A 24,835-nucleotide genomic window follows, 5' to 3' on the forward strand; every position below is an offset into this window, starting at 1 on the left:
CTTCAGGCCAGGATATAGTCGGTGCTTGAAGGAGTAAATGCCGTTTCCCTGTTCTCGAGACGCATGAAGCTGGTTGTATCGAGGTTGAAAAAGAGAGGTAAAGTTGCTGATCTAGTTGCATGCAGGTGGTGCATGCGGCGTAGCACTCCATATCCAACCACTAGGATGGAGGCCTTGTGCTTGATGGTGGTCAGGCCACAATTGGACCCTTGACCAAGCTTGTGCCAAAGAGGGGTTGATGATCACCTTGCATAGCGCAGTGATAGTTCCGAATAGATGCAACATCACCAACGCCTCTTCGTATTGATCACTATCCCTTGATCGTTCCGGCGGCCTCGTTCGGTACAAGTGATGCGCGAAATAGATGAGCTAAGCAGGAAGAAACACGAGACGTTGAGGCCGCCAGATGCTGGCTGCTGATTTTACGGAAGTCATCCCGGAGTCACTTGCAACTTCATCAAACGCTCTCGCATCATGGACCCATGCCTTCAAATGCGGGGTAACAAAGCTTCACGTTCATGATTATGCAGGCTTTTCTCTTCCTAGCACCAGCAACCTGGTGTTGTCCTGGTCGAAGACAAGTCTTCCTTTGGCCGCGGAATATGGCCTAGCCCCAGATTGTGCGTCAGGCAGAGCCCCGGACTATGCAGAGACACAAGTCTCGACGTCTTCCAACTCGAACCAACAATAACTGGCAAATATGTCCGTCCGTTTTTCCGGAACCGCAAGCTGCGTCTGTGTGACGCTTGCTTTATTATAGGCGTCCAGCTATGACATTCGAGGTCCCATAATCCCGTAAGCACATCTGACTCGAATGATACGTCAGTCTCAGTTCGACCCCCCCAGTCTCTGTGTGATTAGTCGGAGGATTGTTGGCCGAGCTGAGAAGAAAGTGCTCACCACCTGTTTCTCTCAGAAAAAGTTCGATGTGATCGATTTCAGGCCAAGTAACGGCGATGTCATTCTTGCAGGCCACGAAGTCACGAACCTTCCATTGCTCGGGGTTGCTGGTCACAGATCTACCGGCTGTCTCGGATTCTCGTGTGGTCATTCGGCATGGATGCCCCGAGCTCTCGAAGACGCATTGCTGGGTCAGTCATTCCATTCGTGCGGCCGCCACTCTGCCATGCAGGTAGGTTTCGACTCGCTTGCAGAGACCCTCGCAATCAGGCCCCAGAACTTCCCCAGCGTTCCACTCGATGACAGCTTCGACATCCCGCAAGCCTCCGCCCGGCAAGTGTGACCTCCGCAGAGGCAAACTAGGACCATTTCGGCTCGAGTCGACAAAGTCATAAAGATGTCTGGACGTCCAGCTTGAAATTTGCTGACACGATGGCGACCGACCAGATTCACTTTATCACTTATCCTCATACTGCTGCCAAGGACATTCATAATATGGCACTCGAGAAAGAGTCGTTGTCGTCGACACCACCTACCACCCACAACGAATCAATCCCACCTCTACCCAATAACCACCATCATGAGCACCGTCACACCACCGTCGAAGGACAACCCCCATTCAGAGAGCATGGTCCGTTGATCGATCATCACTTGACTCATGAGGACGTCGTCCAAGCTGAGCCGGACCTCACTTGGAGTCGAATACGTCACTTCTGCCGCGAACCATTCGCCGAGTTCTTTGGTGTATTCATTCTAATCCTGTTTGGCGACGGCGTCGTGGCTCAGGTCGTTCTCAGTAATGGACTCAAGGGTGATTATCAATCGATCTCATGGGGATGGGGGTAAGTACCAAACACTGCACTTCACGGAATGCTTCTCCAAGGGCACCCGCGCACTCACCACCACGGTCCCTTGCTAATTGACACTGTAGTCTGGGAGTAATGCTTGGTGTTTATACCGCTGGAATATCGGGAGCACATCTCAACCCAGCAGTGACATTCGCCAATTGTGTCTTCCGCAAGTTTCCGTGGCGGAAGTTCCCTTTCTACATGCTTGCTCAAGTATTGGGGGCGATGTGCGCCGCAGCTGTGGTCTATGGAAATTACAAGTCAGCCATCGATGTGTATGAGGGAGGGCCCGGATTAAGGACCGTACCTGGTTTCTCGGCAAACGCCACTGCTGGGATCTTCTGCACCTATCCAGCTGAGTTCATGACCAAGACTGGACAGTTTTTTTCGGAGTTCATCGCCAGCACTCTCCTCATGTTCTTGATCTACGCCCTCAAGGACGACGGAAACCTTGGGGCTGGTAACCTCACTCCACTGGGATTGTTCTTCGTGATCTTTGGAATTGGTGCATGCGTGAGTACCCCTAAACTAACCCGCTGTGCTCCGATATCTTTCGTACTGATCTGATCTTCTTTCTGCAGTTCGGTTGGGAGACAGGTTATGCCATCAACCTTGCTCGAGATTTCGGACCAAGATTGGTGAGTTACATGCTAGGATATGGCCACCATGTGTAAGTTCATTCCCGTTGGAAGACTGTGCCAGTGAAGCATGGGTCCTTCGATATGTCCGCGTGTGATCGGTTAAAGCTTGCTGACGTCTGAACCAGTTGGAGTGCCGGAAATTACTATTTTTGGGTCAGTTCCTGTCGAACTAGGTCGTTTGTAGTTGCTAACAGTTTGCAGGTTCCAATGGTGGCCCCATTCTTCGGCTGCACATTTGGCGGCTTCTTGTACGATGTCTTCCTCTTCACCGGCGAATCCCCAATCAACACAAAGGCCCTGGGTTTGGCAAGATTGCTGCCCCAGAACTTGAACAGAAGGACATGGTCAAACACATATAACTCCGAGGTTTGAGTGGTTGATGACGACTCCGGCCAAGACCGTTCACGGAGAAGATGAGTACGGCGGTCATCAATCAGTCCAGCGATGGAGAATAGCACAAATGATGTGGTGGTCACCTTGCGGCAAATCGGACGCAATTGGCGATGTACTCTAGTAGGCATTCAGGGCACAAAAGATAGGAACTACACTTGACAGAACAACACGGTTGACTTCATGACGTCCACCGATAACAAAACGCTGCAGCTTATACTTATCCTCACTGGTGACCTCCCTTTCCACCGCAAGAATTTGTGACATATGAATACCAGGAAGACTTCACTCACATCCTAGGTACACTCTGTGTTGCGCACCAGGTTACCGTCTCTGGCATCCCGGGCCTCATTGCAGCCACTGCCCCGGACCAGCCTCCTTGGGATATGGAAGGGTCATCATCTACCTACGTGGCCTTGAGGGATGATCCTCCAAGTGCTGATCCATGGTGGGGTGACCACCCTTATAGACCTCGGTCATAGGAGTCGTGAGCAGAGGTTGGTGTGGCTGAACAGCTTGAGCATCAACCAACCTGAGGCACGGTCCCTTGTTGCGCGGTAGCCCGGGCCATGGGCTCAAGCACAGGCCTTATCTGAGAGCTGGTCTTGTCCAGGCCGGTGCAGTATCGTAGGTACTCCTCGGTGAGTTTCACCCCAGATACCATAGAGGCGTCGTTCCGATGCCTGACGTTAGTCTGTAGAAAGAGGTTCTCGTCAGGAATGATCGAAGATAAGTGTTGGAGATAACATCAGGACAAGGGGTGAGGCACCAAGATGCCAAGGCTGATAATGGGTGACCTTCCATTCTGGGTTTAGCTTGGTTTAGGGAAATTACCAGAGCTTAGACACACTTCACTTCTCTTTCACACCACCAAACAACACGTCAACAGCAGTGAGCATGGCTGGACACCGTGGGCAGTGTGCCAGATGACACTCATAGCCACAGTCTCAATCCACACTCACGTATCCACTGGGAGCCATCTGTTGTGGCCCTGATGCCGTGGAACGGGATTTTGCTCTGTCTGGCAGAGCCGCAGGCATGCTCCGCGGCGTTATCGTTCGAAGAATCCATCACGCGAAGCACTATTCTCGCGCCTCTTCTACCGAATCGCGCGTCCAGTGGTGTTTAATTGAGTGTTTAAAAACGGTTTGGCATCCCTGACCCGGCTTGACATCGCTCGTGAGAAGGCCTCCTCTGGGATTGTGTCCTAACCTCTCCAACAACCAAAACCAACATTTAGCATCCAGCGAAGAGTAAGTCGAGTTGCGCGCAAGCCCGAGTGCGTCATCTCCCTACTTTTATCCACCTTCAACTCATGTTTCAACGCCGACCACCACAATCCTCCATGGCAGATCGAGTCAGAGGTCATGCTTCGGAGAATTCAGTTCACCATGAGGTTCTAGCGGCAGTCCCCCGACCTCTCGGCGATGGCGACAGCGCTCCATCCCGGCGGCTCTCGACCACGTCCCAGCCATTTGTGGTCTGTGCCATACACTCGGGACGCACCTCGATGTCCATGCTTACTCAGATCTCAACCAACCGTATGGTTGGCCTTCCTACGCCTGCCCCACATCTATAGTCGCTCGCAACTGCTGTTGGTCCCAATGACAGCTCGCCTGTTGCAGAACTGTGGCGGCTCAGCAAGTCCGAGCGTCAACAAAGCCTTCTCCCACCACGCGCATTTCTATTGTCGAGTTGCGTTCTTTGTTCTCCAACCTCATGATACTGTGGCGGACAAAGGTCAGAATGCCTCTATATATCCTTAGTTCTTGGTCCGGTTCCAAATGGCGTACCAGACTATTCATTCCCAAGCCTTGCAATTGCATTTACACTCCAATATATTGGCGCATTGCAAACCACAAGTATGCATTTTTCAATCGCTTTATTGACCCTACTTACTACGACATCCAGCGCATCCTACGTTGTCCAAGATGACTATTCGTCGTCGTCGTTTGCAGACATGTTCGATTTCTACACGGACGACGATCCAACCAACGGCTACGTCAATTACGTCTCATACAGCACTGCCGAAAGCGAGGGCCTTTACAAAATTCAGGATGGTGCTGTCTACATGGGAGTCGATTCTACAAACACTGCCTCTGGCCGCGGTCGAGACAGTATTAGAATAGCCAGCAAAAACACCTACGAACATGGTCTCGTCGTCCTCGACCTCGCACACATGCCAGCTGGTGCCTGTGGAACATGGCCTGCCTTTTGGATGCTTGGAGAGGACTGGCCCAACAACGGCGAAATCGACATCATCGAGGGCGTGAACGACCAATCTGCTAACAACATGGCCATGCATACTAGCGACGGCTGCACGATCACTAACACTGGAGCTTTCTCCGGCACTCTCGAGACCGACAATTGCTATGTGCAGGCCGCCGACCAATCCAGCAACGCCGGGTGTTCGATCCGCAGTACAGACGACAGCAGTTTCGGCAGTGGTTTTAACTCTGCTGGCGGCGGTGTCTTCGCCACGGAATGGACCAGCGAAGCCATCAGCATCTGGTTCTTCTCCAGAGACGCAATCCCATCCGACATCACCAGCGGCAGTCCCGACCCATCCGGCTGGGGCCTCCCTCAAGGACAATTCACAGGAGGCTGCGACATTGACGACAAAGTCAAGAACCAGCAATTGGTCTTCGACGTCACCTTCTGCGGCGACTGGGCCGGCGACGTGTGGTCGACAGACACAGCCTGCAGTGCGAAAGCATCAACTTGCTCGGCCTATGTTCAAAACAACCCTTCCGCCTTCGAGGACACATACTGGCTCATCAACAGCCTGAAAGTGTACACCGACAACGGCGCATCATCAACTGCAGCGGCCACCACATCAGCAAAATCATCAGCAGCTGCCACCACCGCCGCCGAGACTTCTGCTGCCGCAACTACGGCCGTCGCTACCGCTTCTGCGACTGGCGATCTCAGCACCATCACCGGCGCAACGACTGCAACCACCTTCATCACATACACTTCCGCAGAGTCTTCGGACGCTGCTACAACTACGGCCGCCGCCGCAACAACGACCAACGTCGTCGTCACCGAGACCACATCCGTCGACACTGCGGAAGCCACTTCTGCCGCTGCGACATCAGACCCTGCAACAGCCGAGGCGACATCAGCGGCTGTCACAACGGCAGTAGCCACGACAGCAGCAGCAGCGACAACAATTCAAACATCAGCCGCAGCAGCAGCAACCACAGCAGCCGGATCGGACAGCAGCAGCTGGAGCTCATCAAATGGTCACAGCGGCTGGAGTGGGCATTCCGGAAGTTCAGGAAGGGGTGGTCACAGCGGCAGTGGCTGGCGACGCTTCTTCTCGTGAGACGTCTCGATCCGCCCACTCTTCTTCATTTCTTCATTTCACTTCTCAGAGCGACAGCTCTTACTTTTACGACACTTTTCGATTCAGTTCGATTCGACGATTGACGACTTTATTACTTACGGATTTCACGATACCAAAAAAATGGCATGTACATTTGGATACTACTGGATTGGAAATATAGATTTGGCAACAGCTAGGGCATCATGGATTGAAAAATAATACCCACTTTGGAAACCTGAACGGACAAAAGATAGATTGGACATGAATGCAATTGGACGATGAATATATGGCATTATGATATCTACAAGATCTTTGGCAGATTAATGGGCGAAAGAGATAGGATTATGAGCATGATGATGAACAAGACTATGGGGAACATATACTGTTTCAAGACAAATACATCATATCATTGATACCAGCGAGCCTGTTTCCAGAAGAAGTAGCACCGCCTGACAGGGCATAGAACGGAGACACATATCCAGAGTCAAGCTGGATCACAACAGTGGATGCCTCAACAGCAAGACAAGAAGCACTGTACGGTAGAGCTAATGGCCTCCCCTCTGCCAAAGGCCAGCTCTATCGTTGTGTGCGTAGGAATCCAGGATGGCAACGAGAATGGTATCTACTTTGAGCCTGAGGAGCAACAGCGGTCGACTGTGCCTCTTTTTCTGGAAACAGGCTCGACATATGCATCGTATCAATGATATCAGTTGACACGGCAATCCAATTCTCCTCCCGGACTATTGTACAGCGAAAGGTAACATCAGATCTGGTATAATGAGCTTTGTTTTGGGGTATCTAAATAACGTAACACTTAATTCGTTTCGATCCTCGTCGAATGTCCTGCCAGATACACCCACCCAGCTTGAACGACTCTTGCTTTTGTAAACCCGCAATGCAGAGTAGAGTACATTCCCACCACCACTATGCCTCGCATCTGGTCGCAAATATCGGAATGCATGATGACAAATGGTCAAGCTGTGGCCATGTTAAAACACCTCACTGCATAACAGGTGCATCCACACCAAACCAATTCCACCCTTGATCAAGGTCCATGCCGCCGCCGTTCTGACCGTAAGGAAGAATGCCAAAGGGTTGGCCGATCAACGCACTACCAAGACCACCCAGAGCAACACCGGCATTGAAGTCGGTGACAGCCCCAGTAAAAGGACTCTGCTGCTGAGGTGTGAAACCAGAATGGCTAGTCGCAGTACTGACGGAAGGAAGCTCACTTGGGCCTTGTGGCGGAAAAGCCATGAAACTGTCGAAAGTGACGAACGCGTCGTCGGTCTCGGGCCACGCCTGATCGAAGCTTTGTGCGCTGTAATCGTTCGAATTGTACATCGGTGCTCGAGAAACCGAATGAGGCTGCATATGAGGGTTGTCGATGTTAGCAGTTAACGGAGAAGCTCGTGTACTGGTCGACGTGACAGACGGTGGTGTCGGTAGACCTGTGTTGGAAACACGTCCCATTGGTATAGTGATGCTGGCGGATGTCCCACCCGGGCGCTGGACATATGTACCCGGTTTTATAGGCACGAAATGCTTGCCTATTCCGATGGAGATAGTACCGAAGTATGGAATCGAGACTTGACATGTGTCACCGTCTTTAGGACGACTTTCTTGCTCCCCATCTCCTCCACATCCTTGCCGGATCTTGGCCAGCATTTCAAGAGCCTGGGCACTTTGCGCAGCAACGACGCCTCCTCCTTCTTTGGCGGCATCCTTCAGAAGTGCGATCGTCAAATCGATCAATTCAGAGTCTTTTTGATCTTGTTCAAGATCTGGAGGCTGAGAGTTACTGCCACGTTGTTGTTGAGCATAACCACATAAATTGAGCAAAAGGAGCATCGCCGCGGTAAAGGCTTGGAAGTCGATCAATTTGCAGATGAACGGTCCAACTGAGGGGTTGGTACGGAGGGCGTTGAAGACCTTGATCATCTCTCTGGCACTGTCTAGTGCAGCCGTATGCGAGTACTGATATCTCTTGTCTGCCGAAGATCGTAGCATGAACGGCATATGGAGGAGGAGGCGTGCTTGATGATGGAAAAATTGTGTTTGTAGTCGGTCAAAGTGGTCGTCGGCGCCGGCTCCCGGAAAACGTTCGAGGCTCCACCACGTCGGATCCTGAGCGGCATATAATTCCTCCATCTCCTGATCCAGCCGTAGGGTGGCAGAGTAACCCATGGGAACGACGCTTTGATTCCGATCATTGATTCTAGTGATGATCGGAAGCATTTTCCCCGCGTATACCTCACCTGGACTACATCCTGTCGGAGGCAGGCCTGTGCCAGGAAGATAGGGCGTGACGAATTGGTCAGCAACCGAATATGGCAGACCAAGGAAGGTAGATATATATCTGTCGCTCAACACAAGATGGCACCAGATGTTGACGGACCGCTGGTAATCAAGTGACGTCTTGTCGGTACGTCCTGCCAACTTGTGCAAGCCCAATAGCTGAGCAAATGCAATGGCTCGATGAAATAGAAGCCAGGCGCGCCGGGGCCGACCCATGTTGATCTGGTATTTTCCTTCCAGCATCATGCACTCGAGGCCGTCGACTGTGGCGGCAATCTCATCATCGGAGGTGATCAGCCTATTGACCGTAGCAATATATCTTTCCATCAGCTCTCCCGGTGATTCCTTAATATACAGTTTTGACCAATCAAATTCCAGTGGTAGTTGATGGATGCCAATGGCAATACAGAGCATGATTTTGGCGAGTTCGGCAGGCTTTTCGGATCGCAGAGAATGCGAGACGGACTCTTTGATGGTTTCGCAACGACTGTCGGTGATCTCGGGGAACATTTTGCGCCAGATCGTCCACCACTCGTGTGAAGACTCGAGGATGATTTCCAAGTCGTGAGGAGAGGGCAGCAACTTGTTCAGTGCGGTTAGCAGGGCCTTGTTCTTGTTGTACTGCTCCCTCGATACCACTGGTTGACTGTCTTGTCGAGTAAGAACCGCATTGTCGAACAATGTCAGCGCCGGTGCGCTGTTCCGAATGCCGCCTGGAAGTAGTATCGACTCTTGTGCATTGACCTCAGCCTGACGAAGTGAGCTCTTGAGGCTTTTCAGCACTCCAGCTGCCTGGGCATCAACCTGATTCCTATCGACTTGATCCGCATCGGCGTGTGTGAATGTCGATTCTCCTTGTTTTTCGGGTAAGCGGTGTAGTACCTGTTTCACCAGGTCTTCCAGTTGTGACACCCGCTCTCTCAGACTATAGTTGGACTGTTCCGTGCTTGGGTTCGTGTATGTCTGGACATCTCCATGCTCTTGGTCAATGCAAGTTGACCCTCTGGCATGACATTCATTGCATATGGCCGGCCTCCCAGGCTCAAAATTGCACTTGATCTTTCTGCGCCGACACTCTAGACAGCTTTTGGTCCCTTTGCGCATCTTCTTTCGTGGTGGACCTTGGCCATGATCTGAACCAAGTCCATGGTCATCATATGGGGAAGTGGAATTACTCGATGGTTGCGCCATGTCGATTGGCTGACGGGAGCCTAAGTCGGGACACGGGGATTTCGCTCGAGATGGACGGAGGAAGGATCAGATTGAGTGTGCAACGGATGTGTATAGCCTGTTCATGAGAGAATGTACAGACAACCGCAGCACAAATCTTGCTGACTGAGCAGTCGATGCGATGAGATGAGTTGATTGGCGCAAGTGTGATCGGGCAAGTACGCAGCACAACGTGATGCGATGTTCTGGAACGTTCAACTACCGCAAGCCGTAGTCATCGATACTGATGCCTGCTGTGCCTGGCTGACGAGTCAATAACGTGAAGCACTGAGGTTTCGGCGCATTGACCGCGCTTCGTCCTTCCTTCGTCCGTCCGCCGGTCGGATCAAATATGGTTCTGCTTACTAAATCGGGGGTCCGGATGAGCCAAATCCGAGGCTGTGATAATACGGAGAATGGTGCTACGAGGAATAGGAAAGCGTTGAGGTATCGACATCATGACACTTCCTGTCGATATTGAACCCTCGGTGAAGCTGAGCACGATGCATGGAGAAGGGCAGCACTGTTTTGTCGTGTACTAGCACAATCGATCACGAGGGCTATAAGCCCATGATGAATATGGCAGTCTGACAGTCTGAATAGCACGAAGACCGTGTATAATCTGCGCGCTCTAGGTCAAATAGTTTCTGTCTGACGACGACTCGTTGGTGGAAAATCCCACCGGAATCATTTTCTCTTTTTTCCGAGATGGACTTTGTCATCCATCCCACTTCCCAACACAGTACGATATCAGGACTCCCATATTCGTGCTTTTCCTCCAATCTGTAGGGTTGCACATGGCCCATCCTGGTCATCTAGCGGGGATCTGCGAAAGCCTATACGACTCAATGGGCTGCCTGAACTTCTTGTTTACCTGGCATCACGACATCGACATACCAAAGCTACTTGGCGAAAGTCCACACCCCTTGCTGTCGGCCGAGGGCGGAAAATGGCCTTCAACAACACGAATGGCAACCCTGGAACAGGGCATGAGCCAGTCTGGCGGTTCCAAAGGCTCGTTTACACGTTTACACAGACCAACTTAGAGTCACCACCTCGCTCGGATGCCGGATGGGAGCCTCAACCGGATTTAGCTCGTCCACTCCTGGCCGCTGGACTGCTTCAGCCTTATCTCCACATGCTCAAGCGACGTATTCGACTTCAGTGTCAACCATGATACGATCCCCCTATGATTCACTGGCCGTCAGCCCTTTCCGCATGCAGCAGTTGACCGACCCTACCGGACGAGTTCGTCCAGTGTTAACGGAGAGTTTCAGGTACTGTGATCTTTTTTTGCGTCAATGCGTGTCCATAACGTTATTTCCACTTATCTCCAGCATGAATGACTCCTGCCAGGCCTTCCATGGTCGAATGTATATCTATCTCCGGAAGGTCGTCTACTAACGTGTATTCCTTTCTTCGTGAATCTTACCCAGAACGTACCCTCTTACACAGTTGTTCTTTCCCTCAAGATGGCGGACGTCAAATCCCACGAAACCTCGGCGGCTACCTCCATCACCGACCTATCCAAACCCATTCAACCTACCGTTGACAACAATTATGAGAAACACGAACAAGAGGTCGATCTCGATCGACAAGACTCAGCCCAAACCGTCCCGATTGAAAACGAGAAAGATGAAGACATGGGCCGCGAAATCTCCCGCATTGATACTGCCGACTATCCAGCAGCATTCCCCCTGCTCATGATTGTCATTGCTTTGATGGCCAGTATCTTCCTTGTCGCTCTTGATATGACCATTGTCGCCACTGCCATTCCCCGAATCACGGACCAGTTCCACTCTGTCGACGATATCGGTTGGTACGGTAGTGCTTTCTTCCTCACGATCGGCTCTTTCCAGGCCACGTGGGGTAAACTCTACAAGTACTTCCCTCTAAAGATCTCCTACTTGTGCAGTATCGTCATTTTCGAGATTGGCTCGTTGATCTGTGCGGTGGCCAAAGACTCAACCACTCTTATCGTCGGCAGAGCTGTGGCTGGCATGGGTGGTGCAGGCATTGCTTCAGGCGGTTATACAATCATCGCTTTCTCCGCGCCACCAGCAAGACGTCCTGCACTCACCGGTGCTCTCGGCGCAACATTCGGTATCGCTTCAATCATTGGTCCCCTGCTGGGCGGCGTTTTCACCGACCATCTCACATGGCGATGGTGCTTCTACATCAACCTTCCCATTGGCGGCGTTGCTGGTGGCCTCATCTTCCTGTTCTTCCGCACTCCCAAAGGTGCCAGGCCACAAGCAGCAACGTTGAGGGAGAAATTCTTGCAGATGGACTTTCCCGGCACTTTCACCATCATGGCAGCGTGTGTCTGCTATCTCCTCGCAATGCAATGGGGTGGTGCCACCAAGTCATGGTCTGATGGGTCCGTCATTGCATGCCTGGTCCTGTTCGGACTCTTGGTCATCACTTTTGTGGTTATCGAATACATTCAAGGCGACCGCGCTTTGCTCCAGGGTCGACTTCTCAAGGACCGGACAATTGCCGCCATGTCAGCTTACATCTTTTTCGTCGCCGGCATCTTCTTTCTTCTTCTCTACTATCTTCCCATTTACTTTCAAGCAACTCGTGGCATTTCGGCGGCCAAATCCGGTATCGACAACCTGCCTCTTGTCTTTGGTGCATCCTTGTTGACGATCGCTTCTGGCGGTCTTCTCACTTTCTGGGGAGAGTACATCCCACCCATGGCAGTCGGCTCTGCCATTGCCGCCGTGGGTTGCGGACTCCTCTTCACCCTGGAAATTGACAGCGGTCATTCCAAATGGATAGGTTATCAGGCGCTGTAAGTTATTCAGCTCCTCGTTCTTCCAAGTGCTTTCACTGACTTCATATCGTAGTGCAGGTATTGGTGTCGGTCTTATCTTCCAAATACCCGTCATTGTGGTGCAAGCCATCGTCAAGCCTTCCGACCTCAGTTCAGTCTCAGCCATCATTCTCTTCTTCCAGACGATTGGAGGAGCCATTTTCATCAGCGCCGGACAAGCTGGCTTTACCAACAAAATGCTCAAGGAGATCCCCAACAAAGTTCCTGGCGTTAGTCCGTCATTGGTCGTTGCGACTGGTGCGACGGATCTGAGAAATGTCTTTTCAGCCGCCGAGCTTCCAGGCATCCTCTCCGCCTACATGGAAGGTCTCCGAGTGCCGTTCGCTATTGCCATTGCTTGTGCGTGCGTCACATTCTTGCTAGCGTTCACGCCCAAGTGGGAAAGCATAAAGGGCAAAGTTAAGCTGGATGGTCCAGCTGCTTGAGGTTGAAAAACGGTCTGATGAGTCTATTCACGTCTCTTCAGTACGACAATCCTTCGGGATGGTCTTCTCCGCCTTTCTCCGCTTTATGTCATTACTAGAGAGCATCGCTGGGAACCTTCAACCTTAGGGCCAAGAGCCAGATATCACGAGATGGCAGCATGGGTTGAGGGTTTGAGAAGCATATTCACTTGTATCATCACTCAATAGGGAAGGTATCATGAGCCATGATGAGGCGCAAAGATAGCATCATAGACATGTGGCACAGGCTGCAAACAAGACCTGGATGAACCACATACAACCAACTTCTTGCATTTCCTTTGAGCATGGTGTACGCACATCTCCTTCTCCGCATGTCAGGTATAGGTATACTATGCATGTAAGATCCGTACATGCTGACTGCATTATTACCAAGGAATTCTGGAGATATCTCAGGCCGGACAAGATGGATGTGTTCTTCTATGTATCCATATCTATCCACATGTAGCCGGAGCCAGGATTGCCCTGCTCAAGAGCGCTGCAACTCCGAGTACAGGCCTGAAACGTGCTACAGTAAATACATCAGCGGCACATATCCGGAGGTTCTTATGTAGCGGACATGAATCAGGCATGACTAAAGGCAAGGGGTAAACCTCATTCGTCAGTCCTCACCTTCCTCATCGGACGATCCTCATGACTCCAAAATAGCTGCTCGTGAAGCCTCTCCTAATGTAGTATATGCCGAACACGAGACCCTATATCCGTCGCGCCTTGGTACAATCCCATCCAGAGTATGCAAGGTGGTATGGTAACACGGCCCTTTTCAAAAGTTTCCTCAAGGCTACTCCTCCTTATCCGTAATACATCCCTGACTCGCATCACTCACAAGCTTAGCATACTTCGCCAGCACACCCCTCGTATACCTAGGACTAGGCTTATTCTTCAGCCACTCCTCCCTTCGTTGCTGAAGCGTCGCCTCATCAACACTGACATCCAACTTCCTCGTCTCCGCATCAATGACAATCTCGTCACCATCCCTCACCAAACCAATCGGTCCACCCTCCATGGCTTCCGGCACGATATGCCCGATCAAGAACCCGTGCGAACCACCGCTGAATCGCCCATCAGTGATCAACGCGACGTCTTTACCCAGACCCGCGCCCATGATCGCGGAACTGGGTTTCAACATCTCAGGCATACCGGGCCCACCCTTGGGTCCTTCGTACCGGATCACCACCACCGTTTTCTCGCCCTTCTTGATCTCGCCTCGCTCGAGAGCTTCGATGAACAAATCTTCCGCGTCGTAGACTTTGGCTTTGCCTACGAATCGTAGACCTTCTTTACCTGTGATCTTGCCCACGCTGCCTCCTGGCGCGAGACTGCCGCGTAGAATCTGGATGTGTCCAGTCTCCTTGATCGGATTGGAGAACGGCTTGATGATCGTTTGATCGGACGGGAAATCTGGCGCAGATTCGACGTTCTTCTTGAGTGTTTGACCTGTGATTGTCATACCCTCGCCCTTGACGACGCCTTCTTTGATCAAAAACTTGAGGAGTGTGGGGATACCGCCTATGTTGTGGAGGTCGTTGAACACGTATTTCCCTGATGGTTTGAGGTCGGAGAGGAATGGCGTCTTGTCGCTGACGCGCTGGAAGTCGTCGATAGTGAGTTTGACGCCGGCGGCGTCGGCCATGGCGATGAGATGCAACACCGCGTTGGTGGAGCCTCCGGTAATCATGACTACGACCATGGCGTCCTCGAAGGCTTCGCGTGTCATGATGTCGCGGGGGCGGAGGTCGAGGTTGAGAGCATTCTTGATCGCACCACCAGCGGCCAGACACTCGAGTTGTTTGGCTTTGGATACGGCTGGATTCGATGAGCTGCCTGGGAGCGTCATACCCAAGGTCTCGATCGCCGATGCCATTGTGTTGGCGGTGTACATGCCGCCGCAGGCGCCTGAGCCGGGACACGCGTGGCGAATGATGTCGAAGCGTTGCTCCTCGTCGATTTCGCCCGTGATGAATTGGCCGTAGGCCTGAAAGGCGGAGACGATGTCGATGTCCGCATTGTTCTGGGTTCTGGCACACCCGGGGGCTATTGAGCCTCCGTACACCATGATCGAGGGTCTGTTTACGCGACCCATGGCCATGATCACACCCGGCATGTTCTTGTCGCAACCTGGTATGGAGATGTTGGCATCGTACCATTGTCCGTTCATCACTGTCTCTATCGAGTCGGCGATGATTTCTCTTGATTGTAAACTGTATCTCATGCCCGTTGTGCCCATCGATATGCCGTCAGATACGCCAATGGTGTTAAACTGCATGGGCGCCAGTCCCGAGTCGGATACACCCTTTTTCACGATGTTGGACAGATCCATCAAGTGCATGTTGCATGGATTGCCCGAGTACCAAACGGATGATATACCGACCTGCGCCTTGTTCAGATCGGTCTCGCTCAATCCTGTGGCGTACAGCATGGCCTGTGATGCGCCCTGAGATTTGGGCTGTGTGATTGTTCTTGAGACTTTGTTGAGTCCATTTTGTTCCGAGGATTCGTCGAAACTGCGTGGCGAGGATGAAAAAGAACGACTGTGACGGGGTCAGTATCTACGCTCTCGAGCCACGGAATGTCAGCGTACATGTTCCGGCTGAGCAAAGGTGCCTTTGCCTGCCTCAGGCGTAGACTTCTGAGAGACGCCGAAGCCTTCATTGTGTGCTATGTGCTGTGCTGGTACTGAAAAGTCGACAGCAGCGGGCGCGACTTTGTGTACAGACTCGCGCAAAGCCAGTGCAAATAAACAAGACGATGAGTCACTGTCCTCCACGACTCCAAGCTTCGACGCAAGCTTCTATCTAACCCGGTTCACGTTTGTAAGAAAAAGGTCGATGCAGTTGCTCCGACGCAGGCGAAGTTTCTCCAACACCCGCAAAAAATATGCGGGCGAGGTGAACAATTGAGACCGAGGGATCGTGCAGCCAATCAAGACATAGACAATAGGGATGCATTCGGGGAGTCCAACATGACTCCGGCAGAAGCATATTTGATACATCGAGTATGGAGTATGGAGTACTTCCTCGAGGAATGCATCGAGTCATCCTACCCAACTAGGCTTCTTCTATAGTTATCCCAGTCACCCCAGTCTATGCCTGTACTCAAACATTGATTGTTCCCATTGAGAATCACAAGAATCATCTCCTTTTTTTGGTGTTGTTACAATTCCTCTTCCACCCATCGAAGACCACCGTCCACTCGAATCCCATCCTTGACCCAGGGCATTTCACGGATGTCGCTAAGTGGTTTTCGTCGTGTGTTGCGCTTCAACAGTCCATCCACGCATGCTGGAGCGCCTTCGTAGCCATGACCCTTTTCCGGGTCCCATTCCCCATCTTCATCTCCATACTTGACCCATGCCCATTCGCATCGAGCAATTCGGTGCGGCGTTCGTGCTCGAAGTGTGGCTGGATCTCCTCTTGCTCCAGGTAATGGATCAAAAGGTAGACGTCCTTCCATCAATGCATACAAGACTACACCCAGTGCCCATGCGTCCGTCTGACGTCCATCGTAAGGTTGACCCATGAGAATTTCCGGAGCCGCATAATCTTCACTTCCACATCTTGTCGTGAGTAGTGGACTTTCAGGTGGCTGAGGGATCCGACGTGAGAGACCCATATCGGTCAACGTGATAACAGCTCGATCTAGTGTCTGCCAATCACGAACATCGGAGTGAACGCGAACCGGAATGTTAAGCAGGATGTCTGAACTTGTCAGCATGCGCACAACAGAACTTCAGGGCAGACGTACTCTCCAACTTGATATCCCGATGGACAATATACTTTTGGTGCAGGTACCGCACAGCTGAAACCAATTCTGAAAAGATTCTTCGTACAAGCGCTGGCACCAAAACTTCCTGGTGTTTCGTGGCAACCTCGAATAGATCTCCACCTGGACAATAGTTCATCACCAGAAGTGCTCGACCAGCTCTGTCCTTGCCAAATGCCTTGAGGTGGACCAAAGATGGGTGTTGTATTGCCTTCAAGATCTCCACCTCTCGCTGTAAGCCAACTTCGATTCTCTCCGCATCTGCTCCGCCGGCTGGACCTTGTTCAACAACCTTGACAGCGACCATTCTCCGCGATCGGGCCTTGACGCCAGCCATATTAATGCTGTCTTGTCGATAATCAACACTATCTTTCCGATCCTTATGAATAAAGCGTACTGCCAGATATACCTTGCTGAAGGTTCCCTGTCCCAGCGTCTTGATTGCTTCATAAGCTCTTGGTTCCCCTGAAGTGATACCTTTCGCATGGAAGACTTCCAGCCTTGGGCGTTTGGGTGCTGGTTCATCCTCGTGAGTGGTTTCCATCTTATGCACAACTGGAAGATGTACGTTAACTTGTTCAAGACCCTCTGCTATACTTCTGCGAGGACCAATGAATTCTTCGCGGTGCATACTTGATGACGCTTGGTTTACCTCGGCAGGGGTCCCAGTACTGACCACAACGTGCCGTGGTTTTGGCATCGCCAAAGCCTCTGGAACATAGTCGCTTACACTTCTAGCGTGACTTTCTTCATCGGAAGGTCTTCGGTCATCTGCGGAATTCCGTCTCGGAGGTGACTTGAGGCCTGGGTAGCCCTTACGGCGAGGTGAGGTAGGTGAGAGACTGCCCAAGTTATAGTTCGGTGCGGCATACGCTGGAGGATTCATTTCCAGTATGAAAGATCTCAGAGACGACACAGAAGAGCCTCGAGACCTGGTTCTTGAAATCGGTCTGAGCAACTCAAACGCGCCCGTGGTCGGAGATGGAAGCGGTGTGATATCGAGCATGGCAGCAATCTGGGGCGAAGACAGAGTGGTGCCCGGTGATACGGAGCCGGCAGCGGAATGCAGTTGTGCTCGAATACTGGGCACTCGGTATGGAAGGCTTGACGCCGATGTACTCGACCGCAACCGCGACTCGGATTCCATTGACTGAGCAGAATTTACTCGATGCAGAGCGTTAACATCGGTCTTGATATGTAGGCCACTAATGAGGCGGGCCGCATCATGGTGTAGCGCCGCAGAGCTTTCTGGAGAGCTCGAAAGCTGTGCATTGTCCGAGAATGCCTGCTGATTTGCTTGGAGAGCTCGAGCTTTATTTTGATACATGGGTTGACCCAGAGGATCAGCAGTCGTGGGTTGTATCGGAGGGGTCAACAAGAACCGGTCGTCGCTCCATGCCTCTGACTCTTTCGAACGACCTTGTGAAAAAGAAAAGTGACTGAAATCACCTTGCGCATCATGAGGATCGGAATCAGGGTGGGAGGAGTCTGAGGCCGGGTGAGGATCTGTCATGTTGTCTTTGTCAGGTCGAGGGAAAGACGAGGGGCAGCACCCAGGGTAAGCGTTGCTTCACTAGGGAGGGCATGGGAGGAGCACGATGGTCGTCTTTGCGTAGGTGAACTTCATTGTGTGTGTTGGAGACGGGACTCATGAGGATCCAAGTGTGGTGAAGTCTCTCGACATCGCTTTGGGCAAACGGACTGTTTGAGTTGTGACTGTCTGGATGCGTGTTGTTGATCTGCGGTCTGGCCGGGGAGTCAGCGACAAAGAAAAGGACCGACACTTCTCGTGCCAATAGCGCAGGCGGCCGTTGCGGCGCGTGGGGAAAGTTCCTAGGGAGATGCCCAGCCACTCCCACCATAACTACCGGTAGTTGGTAGCCTATTGATCAGCCTAGCGAAGCCCTCGCCCTCAATCGCTAGTGACCCGGTGCCTGGCAATGCCCAACTGGACTATCCACAGTATTGCCCGAAGATCGTCCGGTACTCATTCTCTTCGTCCCTTTCGAAACCTTCGCGTCTGTCGCAACTATGTTATCAGTTCAGATATTACTTCAGAGTAGTCTTTTTGGATCCCATATGCTAGGCTGCCACATCTTGACGCTACAGCCTCATGTTACCTCATCAGCTTTCGCAAAATGATGAATGGACGGACAGCATCTTGATACCGACCGGGAGTGCTGCGCGTAACGTCGTTATCCTGACACTCGAAAGGCCACACAATACTCTGGGATTAGGTGATTTGGTGTCATGCCTCCCCATGCCTTCAACCCTTGTAAGGTGTACTGATGATGTCCTGGATGTGCTTTCACCTAACTCCGCCACTTTCTGGAACTCGACTCGGCATCTGCTGCACACCCTGGTCTGCGTTGCTGATATGTGCCGCTCGCAGCCCATCATGCAGCCTTTTCATTGCACGTCGAGAAGAGCATTTCACGTGGTACAAGTGACAGACATTCGGGCTTTGTTTGGGCAGTGCTATCTCTTGAGATTCATTCTTCGCTCTTTCAGCCCTCTTCGCATAACTTCCACCATAAAGGCATGAGAAACGTTCTTTGAGAAAAGCAGAGGCTTTCAACCATACGTTGCACCCGGATCACGACGACATGAGCTTCGGATTTGGAGTAGGCGATTTTCTGGCTGTGGCAGAATTGGTCGACGAGACGAGAAAGCGTTTCAAAGGAGCTCCAACCGAATTCAATGCGCTCGCTAACGAGTACGAAAGTCATTTACTGCATCTCGTAGCGCCTGGCTAACCTATGAAGGACACGAATACTTCAAACCATCGTCAATGATGTCAAGATTCGGGTCGACGATGACGATCTGGCGCCCTTGGACAGAGACAAGCTGCACGACGCTTCGAAAAATTGCGAGAACGTCTTGAGAGATCTGAATTTGACTGTTGATCATTTTACGGAACTTGACTTGTCTAACCCGCCTCAAAAGATACTGTCAAAAGGCATGTGGAAGCGTCTCAGATGGGACTCCGGAGATGCTGATAGGCTACGTTCTCGCCTCATTTCAGCAATCCAGCTTCTCGATACTGTTCGCCAGCGGTTAAGCAGGTGAGTGACCTATGCATCAAGCCTGTTTCCAGACAGAGTGGCACAGTCTGGCCTTGGAAGCCTGTCGGACTCAAATGAAATATCTCCTTCCAATGTCTTTACCGAACCTCTTATCAAAAGCGTCGGATGATCAGCGCTTCAAATTGAGCTGGCAGTCGACTCCAATGGCATCAAGATATCAGAGTGAAGCTCAAGAAGCCGTCGTCATCATCGTCTTCATTTCCAGATTACGAGGTTGCTGTGCTAGCTGTCAGACGATGCCACTCTTCCTGGAATCAGGCTTGACGGTCCCCAATTTGCCGCAACTGACGGACAGGCAGTGCACAACAACAACACGACTTAAAGAAGCTGACAGTGAGTCTTGACAACGCCAATGTCCAGGAAATCGCCAACTGGCTGGCGCCAGGAACCTACGCTGAGCAACAAGCGGACTTCTTCAGCAAGGTGCACCCAGGCACAGGACAGTGGATTTTCACAGACCCAGTATACCGCGCATGGCGTGATGGGGGGCTGAATCGATTGTTGCTTTCAGGCATTCCCGGCGCGGGCAAGACAATCGTGGCTTCCAGCATCATTCATAAGTTGGAGAACAGTGTATCTGAGCAAGATGCTTGTGCAGTTGCCTACTTCTACAGCAGCTTCAAGAGACATGAAACGCAGTCGACCTTGTCCATAACGTCCAGTCTTGTACGGCAACTCTTCTTGCAGGGCTCGAAACATGGTCATCATGTCGAAAGCTTGTACGAGGAGCATAGAAAAGGCAGCTCCACTGCGCGTCCCAACCAAAAAGAGATCTTTTCAGGTTTGGAAAGCTTATTGCTAGGTTCTCCAGAGTCACATTCATCATTGATGCTCTGGACGAATGCCAGGGATCAAGTAAGCCTGAGGACAAGCCTTGGGAAGATGTGCTCGCGTTGCTTTTCAAAATGCAAGACAGGCTCAGTTCAACAGTTGCAATCCAAATCTTAGCCACCTCGCGTCCGATTCCGGAAGCTCTCGAATACTTCCAGGAACTGGAGCGCATCAACATCCATGCCACGGACGATGATCTTGCCACGTTCTGTGATGCGATGATACCAAAGTTTGAATGCATTGCAGGGAAGACCGATCTGCATCCACAAATCAAAGATGCCATTTGTGAAAGCGTCCAAGGAATGTATATTTGTGAGTCGTGTCTTTTACTATCCTAATTGACAGCGATTAGGTTCCTCCTTGCCAAACTACATTGTGATGCCCTCATGGACAAGACAAAACCTAAGGATGTCATGCAATCGCTCAAGAAATTCAGGGAAGGCGGTAATGCTCTGGGTCGCGCGTATGAGGACACCATGCAAAGGATAAAGAGCCAACCCGAAGAGCACAAAGACCTAGCAAGAAGGGTCCTGATATGCGTCACTTACTGCGCTCGGCCACTTTGCGTAGCTGAAGTGCAACATGCCCTGGCGATCGATGCGGACATGAAAGAGATAGATGAGGCATACGACCTTGACGATCCAGAGCTCATGATCTCCAGCTGTGCTGGGTTGGTGACCGTGGAAGCCCAGAGTAAGACTATGCGGCTGGTGCATGAAACAACCCAGATCTTCCTTGAGACCCTTTCAAACGGCTTTCTCATGGATCCTCATGGCTTTCTCGCTTCCTGTTGTCTGAACTACTTACATCTAGATGAATTTGCGGACGGTCATACTTATGTCACAGATAGCGAAGGATATGGATTTCATGAGGTTTGCAGCAATTGGAGGTTTTGCGTGTCGCACGGCGTAGCCAATATCCATTCCTGGCATACAGTGCAGAATACTGGGATCACCATCTGTCACACACTACACCTGCTAATCCCGTTACTGATCGAGTCGTTTCATTTCTCGACTGTCCTGGACGAATAGCGTGTGCCTACGAGGTCCTTTACCGAGAGGTCCCTGTTCAAGAGTCGGTCCATGGAATCACCGCTCTGCATTTGCTCGCTCACATGGGCGCGGATAAGTGGATCTTGCGGGGTAGACTCCGGTCTTTACCCCTGGCATAGTGGAATCGATGCCCGAAAAGCGAATTTCCCCCTGTCAATGACGTTATTTTACGTTACTGTAGCAGAATCCACGACTTAGCCATTGCTTCATTTTCTCTCTTCACTTTTGACCTACTCATTCTTGCTTATGACATTCCACGAATGCAAAATCAAGTGAGCCAAACATAGACACCCAATCTCCAGCATACTTCGAAATGGCTCCCATGACAAGCACCCAGTGGATCAGACACGTTACTTCGCGCCGGATCCTCACCCGACCATCAACGAGAATACATTCAAACACGATCCAGCTGAGCCGCTCATACGCCTCAGAAACTACCAAAGCCGAACGCACCTTCGAGTCAACTGAAAGTAGTGTAGACAAGAAGCAAGCTCAACAGAATCGTCACAAAATCGACCGTCAATCCTACGAGTATTCACAATCCGGCACTGACGATGCAGTGGCCTCGCAGTCAATATCTTTCGAAAACAAATCGACTGATCCCGAGGCGCTTCGAAAAGCATCTGGCAAAGAGAATGACTGGAGTAACCCGCTGGATGCGAGTCCTGCCAACCAGTCCATGAGTGCGCAAACAGTCGAGGTCAGAGGTGATGAGACCACGCCTACGAACTCGGTCACCAAGGAGAAAGGCATGTCTCGGAGTGAATCGACCACCAAGAGTGGCAAACCTGGTGCTGAGAAGCAAGTGTTTGCTGGGTCGACCAAGGCTGCAAAGGAGAAGAGGGTGCCGATGGTGGAACATGGTGTTCGGTAGAAATCGGCTTCATTCTGCAAGAAATGTGTATCGAGTGTGCAACAGCCTACAGCAGTCCCTCCAAGGTATGTACAGAAACTAGTCTCAGGTGTTAGGGTATCAATAAGAGAAGTCTCTATTGAACAACCATTCTTTCGCTTGGTGAATTGGAGCAACGTTTCCCTTCGGAGACACTCATCGAAGTCAATAAAATGAAACAATGTTCGGGGATCGCCAGCGGACCGCCTGACGCTATCAGCCTAAAATAACATTTAAACTGGCGACATCTCTGATATTGAATCTTGGTTGCCCTCCAACATCTGTGATCACGGACAAAGCAGGTGTAGCATCACTCTTGCCCTTAGTAATTCCCTTTGCATAGCATGGCCGGGCGCTTTTTGTGTTTGATGAATTTCATTCCATTTCTTCCACAAGTCCATCGCGATTATGTCCCAGACGCTAACAATATCTCGGCCTGAGAACGCGGCGTCACCAACTCCGGAGACATTCGAACTCAGCCTCAAAACGCCCGGGAGGTCTCTCCGCGAGCTATCACGTCGCGTCGTCGGTTCCTCGTCAATCCCTCAAGGCACTCTGTCCGATGAAGAGGACAATGTCCACCGGGACGCTGCTGCTGTCCCTCCCGACAATGCCCAGCCAGTCGCTCAGCGTTGGAACAGGCCCAGAGGGAATATACCACGCCTTGTATTCGCATCCTGGTCATTCGTCATTGCCGGCCTCAATGATGCTGCTACTGGTGTACGCATTGTCTTGCCTTCTATCAAAACCAATTCTAACGTGCTCGACAGGCTCTCATTCCCTATGTACGTCCACCTTGGAAGAACAACGGGCCCACCCTACTAACATCATGCAGCTCGAACAATACTATTCCCTGAATTACACCATAATCTCACTCATTTTCTTGACGCCCTTCGCCGGCTACTCCCTCGCAGCTTTCACTAACGCCAGCATCCACATGAAACTCGGCCAGCGTGGTATCGCAATCATGGCTCCCATATGCCACATCGTGACCTACTCCATTCTCGCCGCACATCCACCTTTTCCAGCCCTTGTCATCGTCAACGCCCTCTCCGGTTTCGGCAACGGCCTTGAGGACGCCTGTTTCTGCGCCTGGGTAGGCGTCATGGACAACCCCAACGCCGTCCAGGGGGTCATGCACTCCTGCTATTCGATTGGAGCACTGTTCGCACCCCTAATCGCAACATCAATGGTCGTTGGTGCCAACATGCCCTGGTACAATTTCTACTATGTCATGGTATGACTCCACTGAACCGCCTTCCCCCATCTCTACTCCTCCTTTTGCTGCTCCTTTCGACCATCGTTGGCCTAACATGCACGACAGATTGGCGTTTCGGTCCTCGAACTCCTCGGTCTGAGTATCACATTCTGGCACAAGACAGGTGAAGTGTACCAAATCGAACATCCACGCGAAGACAACGCTACGGGTGGTCGCACTAGAGAAGCCCTCAAGTCGAAAAGTACTTGGATTTGTTCCGCCTTTTTCTTCATATACATGGGCATCGAAGGTAACGTTCACCTTCTTACACCACGTCTTGTGCCTGTCACTAACCAATGTTGCAACAGTTGGCCTAGGAGGCTGGATCGTCACATTCATGCTACGCGTCCGCTCCGCATCACGCGCCGCCTCGGGGTACTCAGGCACAGGATTCTGGGCAGGCATGGCTCTCGGCCGCGCCACACTAGGTTTTGTGACCGAACGCTTTGGCGAACGTCTCTGCATCACGATATACTTGGCATTCTGCATGGCGCTGCAACTCATATTCTGGCTTGTGCCGCGGTTCATCGTGTCCGCTGTGGCTGTTGCGTTCTTGGGGTTCTTTCTCGGGCCCATGTTCCCCGGTTGTGTGATGATGGGAGCAAAGCTGCTGCCCAAGCACATTCACGTCAGTGGCATTGGGTTCGCTATGGCTATTGGTGGGACTGGAGGGACGGTGTTTCCATTTGCCATTGGCGCCATCGCCGCGAAGAAGGGCGTAGAGGTCTTGCAGCCGGTCATACTGGCACTGATCGTGGTGTTGGTTGGGATATGGTTGAGTTTCCCGCGGGTGAAGAAGAGAGACTAGAGATGAACTTGTGGAGAATTCCAACTGCATTCGGGCTTGATGGCCTGCAGAAGACCACCCCTGACAACGTTCCCAAGGTAGATATAAAAGTATCATATTGGGTAAGGTGACCTCCATTCGCCCAACGCTCACCCATCTGATTGACCATCGAAGACCGGGCGTTATAGCCATAGGAGACCTCCCAAATCCAAAGTCTACTCCCTCCTTTCCCATTACTCACGATGGGCCCCCG

The 24,835-nt window shown here is 51.6% G+C and overlaps 8 protein-coding genes across 8 annotated transcripts; 5 read left to right on the forward strand and 3 right to left on the reverse strand.

Moving 5' to 3' along the window:
* Positions 1-1,395: 1,395 nt before the first annotated feature.
* On the forward strand, positions 1,396-2,761 carry EDD37DRAFT_567688 (aquaglyceroporin like protein; the record flags this gene model as incomplete). Its single annotated transcript, XM_062814161.1, has 5 exons — positions 1,396-1,742; positions 1,832-2,261; positions 2,330-2,418; positions 2,515-2,542; positions 2,591-2,761. 5 exons carry the CDS (start codon positions 1,396-1,398, stop codon positions 2,759-2,761), a joined length of 1,065 nt encoding a protein of 354 aa, XP_062667659.1.
* Positions 2,762-4,643: 1,882 nt separating this feature from the next.
* Positions 4,644-6,107, forward strand: EDD37DRAFT_652133 (concanavalin A-like lectin/glucanase domain-containing protein; the record flags this gene model as incomplete). The annotated part of the gene is made up of 1 exon (XM_062818430.1): positions 4,644-6,107. One exon carries the CDS (start codon positions 4,644-4,646, stop codon positions 6,105-6,107), a length of 1,464 nt encoding a protein of 487 aa, XP_062667660.1.
* A 742-nt stretch (positions 6,108-6,849) lies between these two features.
* EDD37DRAFT_495216 (uncharacterized protein) lies at positions 6,850-9,879 on the reverse strand. The gene has a single exon (XM_062813386.1). The coding sequence runs from the start codon at positions 9,594-9,596 to the stop codon at positions 7,107-7,109; it is 2,490 nt and encodes an 829-aa protein (XP_062667661.1). The 5' UTR covers positions 9,597-9,879; the 3' UTR covers positions 6,850-7,106.
* Positions 9,880-10,873: 994 nt separating this feature from the next.
* EDD37DRAFT_495282 (DNA repair protein RAD50) lies at positions 10,874-12,976 on the forward strand. The gene is made up of 2 exons (XM_062813388.1): positions 10,874-12,411; positions 12,467-12,976. The coding sequence occupies exons 1-2, from the start codon at positions 11,087-11,089 to the stop codon at positions 12,876-12,878; spliced, it is 1,737 nt and encodes a 578-aa protein (XP_062667662.1). The 5' UTR covers positions 10,874-11,086; the 3' UTR covers positions 12,879-12,976.
* Positions 12,977-13,255: 279 nt separating this feature from the next.
* Positions 13,256-15,793, reverse strand: EDD37DRAFT_636178 (mitochondrial dihydroxy-acid dehydratase). Its single transcript, XM_062816964.1, has 2 exons — positions 15,496-15,793; positions 13,256-15,445 (listed from the first exon to the last, which is right to left on the reverse strand). Exons 1-2 carry the CDS (start codon positions 15,564-15,566, stop codon positions 13,696-13,698), a joined length of 1,821 nt encoding a protein of 606 aa, XP_062667663.1. The 5' UTR covers positions 15,567-15,793; the 3' UTR covers positions 13,256-13,695.
* Positions 15,794-15,881: 88 nt separating this feature from the next.
* EDD37DRAFT_636179 (protein-serine/threonine kinase) lies at positions 15,882-18,431 on the reverse strand. The gene is made up of 2 exons (XM_062816965.1): positions 16,659-18,431; positions 15,882-16,612 (listed from the first exon to the last, which is right to left on the reverse strand). The coding sequence occupies exons 1-2, from the start codon at positions 18,187-18,189 to the stop codon at positions 16,068-16,070; spliced, it is 2,076 nt and encodes a 691-aa protein (XP_062667664.1). The 5' UTR covers positions 18,190-18,431; the 3' UTR covers positions 15,882-16,067.
* An 851-nt stretch (positions 18,432-19,282) lies between these two features.
* On the forward strand, positions 19,283-22,519 carry EDD37DRAFT_611290 (uncharacterized protein; the record flags this gene model as incomplete). Its single annotated transcript, XM_062815278.1, has 8 exons — positions 19,283-19,392; positions 19,442-19,741; positions 20,062-20,095; positions 20,123-20,543; positions 20,576-20,905; positions 20,939-21,482; positions 21,530-21,735; positions 21,948-22,519. The coding sequence occupies 8 exons, from the start codon at positions 19,283-19,285 to the stop codon at positions 22,517-22,519; spliced, it is 2,517 nt and encodes an 838-aa protein (XP_062667665.1).
* A 426-nt stretch (positions 22,520-22,945) lies between these two features.
* Positions 22,946-24,603, forward strand: EDD37DRAFT_611291 (MFS transporter; the record flags this gene model as incomplete). The annotated part of the gene is made up of 5 exons (XM_062815279.1): positions 22,946-23,257; positions 23,308-23,322; positions 23,373-23,774; positions 23,862-24,045; positions 24,104-24,603. 5 exons carry the CDS (start codon positions 22,946-22,948, stop codon positions 24,601-24,603), a joined length of 1,413 nt encoding a protein of 470 aa, XP_062667666.1.
* Between the last annotated feature and the right edge of the window lie 232 nt (positions 24,604-24,835).

Source organism: Exophiala viscosa (assembly GCF_022695815.1).
Source record: "Exophiala viscosa unplaced genomic scaffold EDD37scaffold_9, whole genome shotgun sequence".
NCBI lineage: Eukaryota > Fungi > Ascomycota > Eurotiomycetes > Chaetothyriales > Herpotrichiellaceae > Exophiala > Exophiala viscosa.